This window comes from Rhinolophus ferrumequinum, chromosome 24 (genome assembly GCF_004115265.2).
Source record: "Rhinolophus ferrumequinum isolate MPI-CBG mRhiFer1 chromosome 24, mRhiFer1_v1.p, whole genome shotgun sequence".
Taxonomy (NCBI): Eukaryota; Metazoa; Chordata; class Mammalia; order Chiroptera; family Rhinolophidae; genus Rhinolophus; species Rhinolophus ferrumequinum.
Window position 1 is genome coordinate 14,164,948 of NC_046307.1, and position 16,088 is coordinate 14,181,035.

Sequence of the window (16,088 nt, forward strand, 5' to 3'; positions counted from 1 at the left end):
TCCGGCCTGGGGTGTTTGTTTGGACTGGAGAAGGGAGGCGGCGGGTGAAGCGCGCGTCGAGCGGGGGAGCGGCGCTGCCTGTGGAGATCCGCGGAGGACGACCAGGATTCGTTGGCTGCCGTCCCCGCTGCCGTGCACTGGGTGAGGGGTTACCTCGGGCGGAGCGGCGAGAAGGGTGCCACGGCCCAGGCGGTCGAGAGACAGCACCTCGACGGCTGAGGGGCCTAGAGGGTCCCCCGGGTTGTTGGCCATCTAGCCCCGTGAGGCCTTTATTCCCTGCCTCTTTCAGCCAAGTCTGAGAGATGAGCTTGGACCGATTTTGTTTCTTTATTCTCTGAGAAATGGCCGTCTTTTTTTTCTCATTGTCATTATTATTTATGATTTGGATCTCGCAGCACTTTATCCGGGTCCTCGGTGGCGCGCGAGGGTTGCCGGGATGGCACTTTCTCGCGTCACCCCCTCCCTCCAGTCCCTTCACACACACCCCTCCGGTACCCTTTTCCCTTGCCCCCTACTGCTGCCTCGGCAACAAAGCTCATTGTTTCTCCCCACTTTACGCTTGCGCGTCGCCACGCGCAGCTCCTGCTTGCTGCGCTTGCGCGCTCCTCCCGAAGCTGGGATGGGGAAGAGAAAGGGGCGGAGGGACTGGCGGAGGGAGCGTACTAGGGGCGCTTTCTGCAACCGACCATGGGCCTGTATCTTGCTGATTCCCTTTCTCCCGTTTCTTCGCTTTCCGATACCCGCCCCCCCGCCCTTTTTTAGTTATATTGCATCCCATGCTCCGGATAGGAGAGCCTTTGGGTTACTGGGAATCCCTACTTCCCAGGAGGGTTTTGAGCCAGATGAACTTGAAGGGTCCATCCAATTCACATTGTTTGATTCTGGTCACCTTACTTTTAATTTCTCTCTTTGTGCTTACTCCCCTCCCCACCACCAAAAATATATGGTTTGTGGTGATGGTTGTTTCTCAAAACCTTTGTTGAAGCAGTCAGCAATAATATTTTTTAGTGACTCCAAAAAAGAGACCTCTGCTTACTTTTGTTGTCCCTGCTTTTGCAGCCCCATCACCTCGCAGAAACCGCAAACTCTAGAAAGAATTTGGCTTTCATTTTTGCCGTGGGAGAAGGTCTAACAGCTGACGGCTTTTGGCATTTATTTTAACAAGACAAATTCCCATTTTGCGAGTGCTAATTTTGTTTTGTACCTCGGTGGCATGATTTTTCACAAATTGCATTTGAGCAGTTGGTCAGGTATTGGTTTGAGTTTTCTTTAAATAGCCTTTGAAATTTCATCTGCTGCAATTTATGACAGCAAATGAAATGAACAAAATGAAAGAAAATGATTTTTAATGCGACTCCCAGCGTTTGCTGTTTTGTGCTTGTTTCCGGTTATGAAAAAGGATATTTGGGTCATATTAGTCTGTCTATGCTTCTTGTTAATTGTGAACTTGGACATAACTTGTTTTCCCCAAATAAATGTATGACAAAAATAGGTAACTTTACAAAAGTTATAGCGCATTTATCTGTCTCTTCAAGGGATGGGAATTAGGCGATGGAGACTCACTAATGGTTAAAAGCTTGGAAGCTTGGCCGTTTTTATTATAGTATGTTGCATATTGTTCTTTAAGAGCTCAAATTGAGGTAGGTAATCTCTACCCTATTTGGGACAGAATGAGTTTATAGTAGGCTTCCCCACTCCCCCCAATAAGCATTCTGCACCTTATTCGGGTTTACCACTTTATGACTCTAGAGAGTGATGTTCCAGTTTTAATAGGAAATATAAACATTTATAAAATGCCCATTAGTTGTTTGCACAGCAACTTCGTGGATATTGTGCAAGATGAAAGAAGATGGAAAATAAAGCCCCTGCCCCTTTCCTTTTGTGCTTTTACATATTCTTATAATTTACAAACTATTTTCACATCCATTATCATAACAACCTTGAAATAGGCAGAGCAGGTTTTATCTTGCCCGTTTTGAAATTGAGGAAATAGAAGCTTGAGATGATTTTTCTTTTATTAGACACATACTTCTGTAGCACTTAAAAATGCCAGGTATTGTTCTAAATCCTTTTATAAGTATTTAATCTCCGTCCTGTCTCAGTGGTAAGTACTACCTACTAAAGACAGCAAGTGAGAGATGTGAAGTAGCTTGCCCAGTGTTACACAGCTAGTAAGAACTGGAACTCAATTCCATGTAGTCCAGAGATTATGCGCTCTTAACCATTATACCGTGCTGCCTGTGATTTAGTGACATGTCCAGGATCCTGTAGGTGGTTAGTAGCTATTTAGGATTTGAACCCAGTCCAAGATTAAAGTGACCCAAGTTACTGCCTTTGTGATCTGGACCACCCTGTTGCACAGGTGCCTTAATAGTTTTCATTTGATACAGCCTAAGGTTCAGCTCTAGTAATTCAATCTTTTTTCCCCTTAATTTTCTCATTGTTTAGAGCAGTTGCTGCCTGATAAGATAGCTACTAAGCAACTGTATCTATTGAACACTTGGAATGTGGCAGGTGCAACTGAAGAACTAAATTTTTAATTGTATTGAATTTTAGTTCATTTAAATTTAAATAGTCACATGTAGCTAGTGGTTACATTGGATGGTATGGTTTAGAGGTTTGAATTGCCCCTGCTGCTTATATTTTGTACCAGTTTTTATAAATAAGGATGGTGTTTCTGATGGGCTTTGGGTTTTTATCAGTAGTGATGATAGGCAGTGGTGAGCCATCCTTACTCTCACTTGATCACCTTGTTACAATAGCTGAGATTAGGGTATATAGTCTGGGATTTTTCTGTGACATCGTTTCACTCCTGTAGGTTTTTGGACATGTGATTTTTTTACCTAATACCTTGCTTTAACAACGTTTTAATTGCTCTAAATGTTTAATAAGCACTGAGATAGGTAATACTATTATGTGCCAGGGTCTCTGCTCAGCTACTATTCTCTGTTTTACAGATGGAGAACCTGAGACACAGGGGTTAAACAACTTGCCCATGAGGTCCAGAGCTCATGCTTTTAATCATTATTTTATACTGTAAAACATTAAAACAAAAAATTCAGTGCTGCTTACAAACTTCTGAGTGGAAAATAAGCTGTCTTTATCTTTTCTCACTAATTGCTAAAGAGACAGCTAGTGCGCTAAAATGTGTGTATATATATGTGAATAAGGTTAATGAGTCAGTTCAAAGTGGAATCCAGTGGAGTAAGAAAAGATGGTGTCTTTGGAGTCAGATTAATGAAAGAGACAGAAGAAAACTTTATTTGAATTTTAATGAGAATTCTTAAGAGGTGAAACTGAGGGGAAAGTTTCTAAAACTTAAAAAAGATTTCCATATTTTAAAATTTCATAGAGAATATAAAAGAACGGACACTGCTGGAAACCAGTATGTGTAAGAGGCATTTCAGGAGGGGGAAAAACAGATTTGAAAGTGCCAGGCAACATTAATAGTAAAAAAACTGCTCTCACCTAACCAAAATCTGGTGAAATTTCTGAATTTAAGTGTTAAGCTCTCATATTAGACTTTCAGCTAAATAGGATGTTTACCCAAAAAAAAGAAAATTAATTTTCTACAACATTGAAAGCTGAAGTATTTGTAGATAATTGACAGAAGTCTAAATCTGTCCAACTTAATTATTCAAATATAAAGGCAAAAGGCATTTAATATATGCATTGGCTTAGAAACAGATATTCTCAGGTAACCTATGGGAGAACTATTAAACCAAAACAGAGTTGTCAAGTTAGGGGAAGATGATGAATAAAAGAAACAATAATGAGCAATAAATCTTGTAAAACAGATGATAATGTGAATTATTAAGTGTTCAATTTTTAAATTCTTTAAAAAGATATATATATATATATATATATATATATATATATATATATATATATACACACACACACACACATACTGTAAGGGAAAACCTAATAGTGTAGGTCCAACCATGCTAAGTTATTTCCATAAAACTCAGGAGATGGTGTGGGGGAGGAAGCTGGTAATCAAATCATTCTAAAGGTCTTGCCTTGTCTGAGAGCAAGGACTGGGTTCGTATACTAAAGAAGGAAAAGTGTTTTGAACGTCTTGCATTGGTTAGGGGTGTACAGAGTTTTTTTTTAATTGACAGGAAAGTATTTAAATCTATTTAACCTCACAATAGATGTAAATAAATCATTATGCTTACACCTTAAACTTACACAGTGCTGATGTCAATTGTATCTCAAACGGGGTGGGGACTGCAATTCTCCGTAGTTTGTAAATCACAGAAAATAAATAAAATATTTTAAAAATCCATTTAAAATAGGAAAATAAACACTACAGAAATAGAATGTAAAAAGAAAATAAACATGAAATTACGATGGAAGACATAAAATCAAACATCAGTTATCAAAAATGTTAATTCCCTATGAGACAGGTTGTTTTGTGTCAAATAATTTAACTTATAGTAGAAGACTTGAATATATCACTTTCAGAATTCATTTTTGTACATAGAAATAGAAGTAACACTTTTTTCCCTTTAGGCTCAAAGAACTTTTGCAAAAATCAATTATAGATGTCTGCAACAAAACTCTAATAAATCCCAAAAAGTAAAGTTTTTTTCTGGCATTTTATAGCACAATAAAAGTAGATAGCACAACAAAAGTAGAAATCAGGGCATCAAAGATAAGCCAAAGAACTTTAACCACTTGGAAATTAAGAAAAATATTCCTCCAAGTCTGTAGCTCATTATAAATCAAATAATTTGTAATTACCTACAGTTGATAAGAACTATATTTTATATAAAAACTTCTAGGGAAAATTTATAGGTACAAAATTTTTATTAAGTCAAAGGTTGAAAATAAACATGTTTGTCAACTTGAAAAACAAAGCAACAAATAGGCTGAAATTAAAGAGAAAAGGAAAATAAAGTGAAAACTGACATTAATAAGTAGAAAAGATCAATAAAACAATGCAGGGGTTTTGTTTGTTAAAGTTGAAATTTTTAATAGGTAATTCATTCAAAACTCAAAAGATACGACAAAAATATCTCTTAGCCGCCTAGTTCTCCCTGTGGGTAACCAGTGTTCTCAGGTGTTTTTTTTCCAGATTTTTTTAATAGCTCTTATTGAACTATAATTCACAAACCATGCAATTTACCCATGTAAAGTGTACTGTATTTTTTAGTATATTCACACTTGTGCATCCATCACAACAGTCAATTTTAGAACATTTTCATTACCCGTAAAAAGAAACCACGTACCCTTTTGTTGTCATGCCATATGTGGTCTTTTGTGACTGACTTCTTTCACTTACCATAATGTTTTCATTGTTCATCAATTATATAACGTATTGAGTATTTTTTATTGTGTAATATTCCATTGTATAGACATACCACAGTGTATTTTTCCATTTGTCAGCTGGGGGACCTTTGGGTTGTATTCACCTTTTGGCTATTAAAATAATACTGCTATGAACAGTGTGTATAAGTTTTTGTGTAGATAAATATTTTCTAGCCATTCTAATGTGGTGTCTCATTGTGGTTTTGATTTACATTTCTCTGGTAGTTAATGATGATGAACATCTCTTCCTGTGGTTATTGGCCATTCGTACAAGGTGTGACCCAAAAACATGGGAATGTTTAAATAAAAAATGTATTCCAGTAAAAGACACATTGCCATTAATTTCCCTCAAAATACCCGCCCCCTTGCTTCGAACACACCTATCCCATCGTTCTTGCCACTTTCTGAAGCAGTTCTGGAAGTCCTCTTTTTGTTGAGTGTCTTCATCAAGGTATGGCTGCCTTGATGTCCTGAATCGATTTAAAACTTTTTCCTTCCACGGTCATTTTGACTTTGGAGAAGAGCCAGAAGCACAGTGCCAGGTCCGGTGAATAAGGTGGATGAGGACATACTGTAATGTTTTTATTTGACTGAAATTGCCATATCAGAAGCATTGTCATGATGTGGAAGATGAAGTAAAGACACTTATGAAAGAGGACTTCAGGAACTGCTTCAGAAAGTGGCAAGCACGATGGTGTAAGTGTGTTCAAAACAAGGGGAAGTATTTTGAGGGGGATTAATGGCAATGTGTCTTTTATTGTAATAAATTTTTTATTTAAATATTCACCATATTTTTCAGTCACACATCATCTGTCCTTTGGAGAACTGCCTATTCATTCAGGTCCTTTGCCCATTTTTAAATTGTATCGTTTGTGTTTTTATTATTGAGTTGTAATAGTTCTTTATATATTCTAGACACAAGTCTCTAATCAGATATGATTTGTTTTTTAGTTTCTTGTATGTCTTTTCAGAGATATTATGCTTTGTAAATTGTGAACACATACAGATCCCCCTTTTTTACATATATGAATTCATTACACTCACTGTTCTGCAAATTGCAAAGTTCAATTTTTTTTTTCCTAAGATAAATTCCTGGTAGGCCTAATCAAGAAAAAGGAATGTAAAATCAAATTTCCTACGAAACAGAAGAGATTAGAATAGTTACATAATGTGCAAATTACATTCTTTGTCATTTTATAACAAAATTGAAATTCTGGAGAAAATAAAATTTTAGTGAAATATAAATTACCATAATTAACAAAAGACGTAGAAAACCTGAACAGACCAATACAAAAAAACAAAATTAAAGCTTATTAAAGGTGTACTGGTTTAAATAGTACCAAGCCTGTATAAGTTTAGATTAATTTACCTTCAGGAATCACCTAGTTCTTGTAATTCAAACTATTCCTGAATGTAAGAATGGAAATTTTCTAGTTTATTTATGTTTGAAAGCTATTATCTCCAGGAGTCTAGCTTTCTGGGGTTGCAGTTATTTTCTTTGCTTTTCATTGTTGAAAAGCAGCTGCTTTTTCTTGTCACTTATTAAAAAATATATTTTTGTTGGATTTTTTTTTCTTTTTTGCTTTTAAGAATTCTTTGATATTCTGCGGTTTGACAATAATGTTTCTTGGTTTCTATCAACTTATCATACTTTGAGAATCTTAGGCTTCTTAAACATGTTGGTTGATATCTTTCATCAGATCTGGAATATTCAGATCCTGCCTCTGCCCCATTTTTTTCCTTCTTCTGGAACTTGGTAATTCTCACTCTGCCCCTTACATTACTTGAATCCTATGTTCTATCTTCTTGTCTTTGACGTTTTCTAGATAATCTTTATCTTCCATTTCTTCTGTTGTTTCTAATCTGCTTGAAAACCTATTACATTTTTATTTGTGTTGTGATTTTTATATATATCTAGAAATTTTCTCTCTTTCAATGCTATGCACTTTTTATACTTTGCTCCAAAGATATAGTCAAGCTTAATACGTAGTAATCATTTGTTTTGTTTATCGTCTATGTTACATAATCCCAATATTTGATGAAGTCTGGTATGTGTCTGATTATGCTTTCTGTAAAATGTGCTGTTTCTTGCTCATTGTGTCTTGTTTTCTCCTTCTGGGTTTTGTTCTCTTTAATCATTTACTGTTCATTGCCCCTAAAAAATTATTTGTGGAGGTCCCCAAGGCCTAGAATGAAGATGCCTTCATCCCAAGGAGTTTGACATTTGCTTTTACTAGGTACCGGCAGTAGGGACACTACCAGTTCCTGACCACTTCATACTCAGTTTGCGACTTGGGGTGTTCTGGACCTCCCAGGTGATGACTTTATTCCTTCTGTCCACAGTGGAACCAGCCATAGTCACTGGGTTTGTGTTCCCTCCCACCTTTTCCTCTTGATTTGCTTGATGAAGAGTGGGGGCTACTTTTTGTTTACCCTTACCTTGGACATAATAGCCCTTAATAGGGTCCCAGCTTAGAATGGGGAGTATTTTCTATCCATTTTTCCATTTTGAGTTCTGTGCCTCTTGCCCCATAGCGCATCCAAGGAGTCAACTCAAAGAAGCCTAAGGGTCAAAAGCCCTCAGCTCAAAGGCAGCTTCAGTGTTTAAAAGTTCCACTTTACTCTCTGAATTCTCACTTTACTTTTTTGTCAACACTTTAGTGTTTTTAAGGATTTCTGATAAAATATGTCCCTCCAACACTTCTAGTTTTCAATAGAAATACTGGTCCAAATAATATAGCCCACCATTATTGGTAAAAAGAAGTCCTGATATATTTGGTTTTAGGAATTAAAACAATTCCAAGTAAATAGATATACTGTCTTCCTGGCCAGAAGGCTTAATGTAAAAATATCCTGATTAAGTTGCAAAATATAATAAAATTCTAGTCAGATTATAATGGACAAAATTATTCTAAAGTTCATATGAAGAATAAATATTCAAGCTTTCGCCCCCAAAGAAAGATGGAGAAGGGAATTGTGCTACTAGATATTAAAACTTATTGACAGGCTACTGTAAACCCTCTAGTAACTTCTCATTTTAGTTATTGTAGTTTTCAACTCCAGAATTCCTATTTGGTTTCTTTTTTATAATTTCTCTCTGTTGACATTCTCTATTTGATGAAATATCATCCTTATGGTTTCCTTTAGTTCTTTGTTCATGGTTTCTTTTAGCTCTTTGAACAGATTCAAAATACCTGATTTAAAGCCTTTGTTTAATAAGTCCAATGTCTGAGACAGTTTCTAATTTTTTTTCCTGTGTATAGGTCATACTTTCCTATTTCTTTGCATGCCTCATAATTTTTATTGAAAACTGGACATTTTGAATATTATAATGTGGCAGCTCTGGAAATCAGATTCTCCCCTCTCCCCCGGGTTGTTGTTCTGCTTGTTGTAGTTTATGGCTTTTCTAAACTAATTTTGTAAAACTTTATAAATTTTTTTGTGTGTGGCCATTGAAGTCTGTTCCATTATCTTAGTGGTCAGCTAGTTATTTAAAAGAGATTTCCTTAAATACCTGTAAATAAAAAACAAAACTCTTCCAGTCTTTGCAGATGGGCTCTTGTGTGTGCTGAGGCACACCTTCAACACTCAGGCAGTTTACAACTCTTTCTTAGCCTTCCCTTTATGTGCAGAGCCTGACGGTCAGCCGGAGGTGAGAATATAGGGTCTTCTCAGGCCTTTTCTGAGGGCACTCCCAGCACTGGGCATAGGCATGGTGTAGGTTTCCTAGAATATGCAGGAGCTTTTCAAAGGAGCTTTTCAAAGCCCTTAGTCCCAAAGCATCTCCTCTTTACCAGCCTTTCCTCCTAGGCTTTCTGTTTTTCTGTTGTTTGCTCCAACTCTTATTTCTTGGCCCTAGGCAATATTGGCTATTACATTTGTCTCTGTTTTCAACATACGCCAATCAAACACTTTAAATCGTAAACTTTATGGTATTTGAACTGGTTTGGTATTCAATTTTAAAAATGGCAAACACACAAAGGACACACTATTAATAGTGTGTTCCAAGAACAGGCCATAGGAAAAAATTTTAAATCCAATACTTGATATTAGAACACCTTGTGTTCAATAATTTTTAATTTGTCAATGTTCTAAAAGTAAATGACCCTTACCCGTCTAGCTTTCACTTGACTGGCTGTAGCCAGAAATCTGGTCAGCAGTTGTTCCTTCCCTTAGCTGTATGAGATTAGTGCCGGGGCTCCAGTTCATTCTTTTTTGCTTCAGTTATGATTTGTTTCCCAAATATTGTTTGACAAAGTAATTTCATTTACTGTCCTTCATAGACTTTCACTAGGATTTATACCAAATCCACAGGTTGTTTGATGACATAACTGGCAAAAAGGTGGTCTCTAGGGCATTGTCAAATGCAGGGTTTGGGCCCTGTTTGCTAAGCAGTGTATGTTTTATTACTGGTTAGCATCAAACAAGGAGGGAGTCCCTTGGGATTCCCAGCCTGTAGAATTTGCTGAAGCAGATTTTTCATTGTTTTACACAAGCTTGTTCTCATAAAATGTGTGGGAACCACGTTTTAAAAAAACAAAAATTGCATGGAGTTGCTGGTTAGCTCAGTTGGTTAGAGCATGGTAACACCAAGGTTGCCAGTTCGATCCCCACATGGGCCACTGTGAGCTATGCCCTCCTTGAATTAATTAATTAGTTAAAAAAATAAAATAAATTAAAAAATTGCATTTATATATTGATCTATTGAAAGCATATTAAAAACAAGTTGGAAGTATTATAGTCAATGATATTGTAATAGCTACGCACAATGTCAGGGGTTTGTAGACTTGGGGGAGTTAATCACTTTGTGAAGGGTGTAAATATCTAATCATTATGTTGTTTTGTACACCTGAAACTAATAAAAAAATTTTTTATAAAGTTAGAAGTGTTTCTAGGTGGACATGTCTCACATAAAGAGTTGCTACTACTTTTCAATTGCATTTGAATATTGAATATCCTATACTCTACTAAATACGATTTTTGCTGTTTTTAACTGAGTGTAAGTCACTTGATAATATTGTGGTTTTTAACTGAGTATAAGTCACTTGATAATATCTGAAAGGTAGGATTTAATGGGTACAAATTGACATAGGATACATGTTGGGAAAATAATAATGAAAAGCTGTTATAAATTGGAGTGTCTTTGAACATAGTTTAATGATTGTTTCATACACTGAGTAAACAAAGTTCCATCTGATTGCAAAGCAGGATTGTTCCCTGCTTTTCTTAATATTGGGCTAATCTAAAATGTAATTCGTTTAAAGATGAGCATATAAATGTTTGATAGCCTGACATAAAAATGAGTAATTTTCTTTAGAGGAACTGATTGCTTTTTAGTCAGAACTTGTTATCAAAATAAAGGGTTTATTTCATCCAAGATTAATGATAAATAAAAATATCAAAGATACCCATTGTCTGTTTTCTGTCTTCGTCTGTTTTCACAGTGCCTCAAATTCCTAACCCAAATCATGTTTTCTTTCTACCCACACCCTAACACATAAATTTCAGAATCTGTCTCTGCTTCTTTCGTATATATACAGCAATAACTAGGGCAGAAGTGCTCAGTAATTTTTAGTTTGAGGACCTCTCCTCTTAACAACTAAAAATGTCACCACCAGATGCTATTGTCATAAGCATTCAGTATTTGAGAAAACACATGTATGTCATAATAGGACCCCTACCTGCAGTTTAGCCACTAAATTCATATTATATAAACAGCTCTGAATTTTTATTATACTATTTCCCCTTAAGGGTAAGTCCATAAAATGAATTTAAAGGGCCAGGCAACTCCCATAGAGCAAATCTCTCCCTGAACCTTAACCCAAGGAAAATACTATTTCTAGTAGGAGACTAGTTTCTGTGTTTTGCTTGATTTTGATAACTTCGGAGTAAGAAAGCCTGAAGAGGTTTTCTTTTTTTCTTTTTCTTTTTTTCCACTTTATCCTCATTTAGGTATGCTGTTTTCTTCCTTTAGCACAAGTCACACTACTGTTTGAATTTATGTACAAGTAACTTATGTTGTAGACCCGTTTTCAGCAGTTTCAGGCATAATGAATTGGTAGACTATTGTAGAATCTTAAATTTCATGCTTTGAACTTTTAGCCGGCAATATATCAGTTAGGTTAGATCATGTTATCACTTACAGGCATACCTCAGAGATACTGAAGTTTCATTTCCAGACCACAATAAAAGCACGTCTTGAAATAGAGCCAGGCATAAACTTTTTGCTGGTGGAGGGTCTTGCCTTCAGTTTGTAAAAAACCGCAACATCTGTGAAGCACAATAAAACGAGGTATGCCTGTATTGAGTGTAAGAAATCAGACCTACTGTATTAGATACTACTTTTACTCACATAAAAAGAGGTTAGGTGATACAGAGGTGGTTGTACAACATGATGAATGTACTAAAAAAAATTCATTGTACAAGGGGTAAATTCAGACGTTAAGGAGCTTGACATGGACCTAGAGATAAGCAAACACAGTGACCTTTGAACAACACAGGGTTTAGAGGCGCCCACCTTCCTTCCACACTAACTACATTCAGCCCTCTGCATACATGGATTCTCAGCCGCAGAGTTGACCCTTGAACAATGGAGGTTTGAACTGCGTTGGCCAATTAAACTGCAGTCAATTGAAAAAAACTGTGTATAAGTTTGAACCCATGTTGTTCAAGGGTCAACTGTACATGGAGTGGGCTACAAAGTTGAGACTGAGGAACTAAGCGGTTATTAAAAATTTGTTTTCACTTTGGGCTTTTTAATATTTTCTTAAAACAATTTGCTTTTTGTAAAATCACTTAAGTCTTGCAGGCCATCCATTTAAGCAATTAATTACCTTCACTGTTATCTGAAAACATTAGATGAATCTAAGCTGTTCTCAGCTGTTTTTGTTTGTTTGTTTGTTTGTTTGATTGGGGAACAGTATGTTTCTCCAGGGCCCATCAGCTCCAAATCATTGTCCTTCAGTCTAGTTGTGAAGGGCACAGCTCAGCTCCAAGTCCAGTCAGTTTTCAATCTTTGTTGCAGCGGGTGCAGCCCACCATCCCATGTGGGAATTGAACCAGCAACCTTGTTGAGAGCCTGCACTCTAACCAGTTGAGCCATCCAGCTGCCCTCAGCTGTTTTTTAGTTTTTTTTCCCCCTCTTCCGCTTCCCCCCCGCCCCACTCCGTTTATTAAACATTAAAATCATTTGGGGGGGAAAATGGAGACTTCTGATTGCTCAATGTATCATGTACGTAGTGGTAATAATTGCTCACTAAGAGAGAATGACTGATTAACTGTATTGTTCTTTTAAGGTTAAAAACTACAACTAACGCCAGCCATGAAAGATCCAAGTCGCAGCAGTACTAGCCCAAGCATCATCAATGAAGATGTGATTATTAACGGTCATTCTCACGAAGATGACAATCCATTTGCAGAGTACATGTGGATGGAAAATGAAGAGGAATTCAACAGACAAGTTAGTTTTGTGTACAGACATGTTCTTTTTCGTACCCCATGAGAGCCCTCAAATAATGTACTTGTCCCGAAATGTGTTTTTTATCTGGTCCCTCATACAGAGGGTGCCAAAAAAATGTATGCACATTTTAAGAAAGGAAAAACTATATTAAGATTACACTGATGGTAAACACTTTAAGCACCTCTTGTAATTGCAGAAATCAAATGTGACTCATACCCATCTTTTGTTATTGGTATATATTGAGTATTACAAGTTTAATACAGTTTTTTCCTTTCTTCAAATGTGTATACATTTTTTTGGCAATTTCTGTCTTTGAAATATATGAATGTATGTGCCACCACTCCTGTTTTACCTGGATGCTGATTACTACCAGGTTAGGGAGCTATTTTCATGGTTCCACCCCAGAGATTAAGCTTCAGGAGGACTAGGTAGAGCCTGGGAAACTTGTTTTTTAAAAGTTCCCAGATGGTTCCAGTGAGCAATCAGGTTTGGAAACTACTGCCCTAACACCAGTCATACTGCTCTGTTGCAGTGAAAGTCAGAATAAGAATCAAGAGCAGATGGGCACAAGCGCTAGGGTGCAGAATTGTTCTGTTTTTCACATTAGATTTTCTCAATCTAATCAGCCTCAAAAATCTGATATCGCTATTCTCTTTAGAGAATTCTCCTACATTGATAAATGTTGTCTTTTATTCCTGTACTTCTGGCATCTGTTCCCATCTTCCATCAGTTCCTCCCTGATTATGGCTTTGGTAATAAGTAGCCAGCTTGATTTTACCATACCAGTCAAGAATAGTCGAGGGTAAAACAGTGAAGTCTTATTTCAATGAGAGTCAGTTGGGTTTTTGTTTGTTTGTTTGTTTTTTAATTACCTGTATCCTGACCGACCCTCTAAAAATATTTTTCAGGCATTTTTGGTAGGCTTAGGGTTTTACAATTTTAAAGTATCACAAGTAATTCTGGCATGCATTCCTCAATGAGAGCACTCCTTTATTTGTTACTTCTTCCCCTGTACCCTCAATGGAAGAAAGTATATTCTGCTAAGACAAGTGAAGACTTAGCAAAACCCTAAACAGATCTTCTCAAGTCTTATGGTAAACATTTTCTTTCCTTAGGACACAAGCAGAAGAGGAAATACAACAGTATTTTTTTAAATGGTTCAAGATAATTTAAGCTGTTCTTAATGCTGTCTTACCAAGTATGCTATAAATTATCCTTTATTTATTATAAATCTAGATAGAAGAGGAGTTATGGGAAGAAGAATTTATTGAACGCTGTTTCCAGGAAATGCTGGAAGAGGAAGAAGAACATGAATGGTTCATTCCAGCACGAGATCTCCCACAAACTATGGACCAAATCCAAGACCAGTTTAATGACCTTGTCATCAGTGATGGCTCTTCTCTGGAAGATCTTGTGGTAAAAAGTTATTTTTCATCTTTTTTAAACCTAGCTCATCTTTCCCATAAGTGGAAAAGCCAGCAACCATCTGTTTAAGAAGAGTTCTACATCTCTTCCCCTTCAGAAATTGTACTGCTTTTTACTGTGGAAGCAGAGCCTCCCAGTCTCACTTATGACATGGAGTGACTTCTGGCCACACTCTGGAGTTAGTCTGAGACTAACCAACTTCTTTTCACTGCCTTTAGGTTTGGTAACTATGTTGCCCTAGGATATGTAAATGTCTTAAAGTATTGGGCCAAAAGACGTACACAGTATGTCTATGTGCCTATACTAAAGTAGCTTGATGGAGAGGTGTTGTTCTTCAATTTTGTCTTACACATTTGGTGAAATTTGCAAAATTTTATCTGAAAGGTAAAATTTTGGAGATTATTTTTTTCCTGAATTCAGGATTTTCATTAACTCCTTTTGGAACTATGATTTAATAAGGACTTTTACAAGCCCTTTGCAGAAAAGGAAAAAAACCTGTTTTCACTTTTAATTATCTGAGTGTCTCGTTGTATATTTGTAGTAAAAAGTTTTCTTAGGAATTGTGTGATAACTTAGCATCAGCACTAGAGTAGAAACTAATGAGTTCCTTCACTAAATTTAAGATAAAATAATTTAAAATCAGAATGTTAACCTGTCCATATTGACAGTCTAGTTGCTTCTACCAGGTCTCTGGAATTTACCCCTTAAACTCGGAAGTACTTTTTGCAGTTGTCTTCTATTCACTGTTCAGTGGTTTCCTAACCTGGCTGTGCATCATAATTACCTATGTAGCATTAAAAACAAAAAAAGTTCCTTAGCTACATCTCAGACCTACAGAATCAATCGTTGAGGCAAGTTTATTTTTAGAAAGTACTCCCAGAGGATACTGCCAGCCTGCCCTATTAGGCATTTGGAAATTATTCTTGTAAAGGACTGTATAGAAAACACTGAAATTTACATCGTGCTATAGTGTGTGTTGCAGTGAAGGACAGTAACCCACAGAGCAGATGTGTCATCTGAATAGTCTGTTGGGATATGCTTGCTATGGCTACATAAGTCACTCCACAAATCCTGATTGCTCTGATGAGTAAAGCCTTTTGCTAGGTATGATGTATAACTTAAATCTGGAACCAGTATAAATCCATTGTCTAGAAACTGGTTTTTTCAACTTGGTCTATTTGAGATTACTTTAATTCATTCTCATTATTTTGTAGCTGCCAAAGATTGCACATTCAGGAACACTGCTTTTTTTATTTAAACCTCACACTTTTGGGAGTGGGGGTTGACACAGTGTGAGGGATATAAATGATAAACGTCTAAGTATTACTTTGTCTTGTGCACTTGAAACTAATATAAATAAATAAATAAATAAAATTTTTAAAAAACCTCGCACTTTTAAAGTTTATATCTTTCCCTTGAGAGAAGGGAGACTGTCCTGTACAAAGAAATGGTGTGTATAGATGATGAAACTAAGATTAAAGTATTGCTCCAATATGTTGTTTAATGTGCTTTGGTCTTAAAGTAAGTGACACAGGGGACTCAGAATCAGTCTAAAAACCTGCCAGCATGCCTACATTTCCGGCCCTGGATTCCATCCTGGTTTCTTTTTGTCTTTTTCAACTTGCATTCCAAGATGCGGTAGAGGAAAATCTTCAGTTATTCCCTATATGCTGACATGTCTGCTTAGGAAAGTAAAGATTTAGAGATACAGAATAATCGTGGTACAAGTCTCAAAGACTCTTAGAACTTTAGCCCGTACTTCCCCAAACTGATGCAAAAATGGAGAGAAAGTGACTTTGCCAGGCTCACTTAGGAAGTTAGGAGGAGAACTGGGGTTCCAACTTAGGTCTTCTGACTTCCCATGTTTTCTTTTCCTATTATATACCAT

General features: G+C 36.6%; 1 protein-coding gene across 1 annotated transcript in view; it reads left to right on the forward strand.

The window, feature by feature from the left end:
• Nucleotides 1–16,088, forward strand: part of PAIP2 (poly(A) binding protein interacting protein 2) — a 17,578-nt gene continuing 1,490 nt past the window's right edge. The window contains exons 1-3 of the mRNA XM_033096114.1: nt 1–141; nt 12,612–12,775; nt 14,012–14,191. Coding sequence (XP_032952005.1) covers nt 12,638–12,775; nt 14,012–14,191 — 318 coding nt within the window. The 5' untranslated portion in view covers nt 1–141; nt 12,612–12,637. The remainder of the gene's footprint in view (nt 142–12,611; nt 12,776–14,011; nt 14,192–16,088) is intronic.